This window comes from Propithecus coquereli, unplaced genomic scaffold, assembly GCF_000956105.1.
Source record: "Propithecus coquereli isolate 6110/MARCELLA unplaced genomic scaffold, Pcoq_1.0 Scaffold53, whole genome shotgun sequence".
In the NCBI taxonomy this organism is placed as follows: domain Eukaryota; kingdom Metazoa; phylum Chordata; class Mammalia; order Primates; family Indriidae; genus Propithecus; species Propithecus coquereli.
Genome location: NW_012151174.1, coordinates 2127473 through 2127974, shown reverse-complemented (window position 1 = coordinate 2127974; position 502 = coordinate 2127473). Strand labels below are relative to the sequence as shown.

Below are 502 nucleotides of genomic sequence, written 5' to 3'. Positions count from 1 at the left end.
CTCCTGGTTCTGTCTTCTGCCCCTCTGTCCCTGTCGCCTCTGTCCCTACCACTCACTGGGGCACCACTGCCCTGACCCCCTTGGCCTCCACACCCGCAGAACAACTGGCGGAAAATTACCACAACACGTGGGGGCGGAAGAAAAAGCAGGAGCTGGAAGCCAAGGGTGAGCGCCCCATCGCCGCTACGGCCCCCTTCTCCGCAGCTCCCTAATCATAAGGGCCGAGCTTAGAGTCGTGGCTTCACCTTGTGACTTTGAACCATTGCCTTGCCCCCTGAAACTCGGTTTCTTCGTCTGTAGAAGGGGAATGCTAACAGCAATGTTTCTGTTATTCTTATCTCCATCTTTATTACTGTAATTATGCACAAACCCTCAACTGCAGGAACCACTGCAGTGAGAGTGGCCCAGGGCTTCTGATTTCTGGTCTTTGCCTCCCCAGGTGGTGGGACCCACCCCCTGCTGGTCCCCTACGACACGCTCACCGCCAAGGAGAAGGCACGAG

General features: G+C 56.6%; 1 protein-coding gene across 1 annotated transcript in view; it reads left to right on the top strand.

Annotated features, from left to right (window-relative positions):
• RYR1 (ryanodine receptor 1 (skeletal)) overlaps positions 1-502 on the top strand; it is a 133021-nt gene that overhangs the window by 48695 nt on the left and 83824 nt on the right. Inside the window, exon 57 of the mRNA XM_012656979.1 lies at positions 440-495. Within this exon, the coding sequence (XP_012512433.1) occupies positions 440-495 (56 nt within the window). The remainder of the gene's footprint in view (positions 1-439; positions 496-502) is intronic.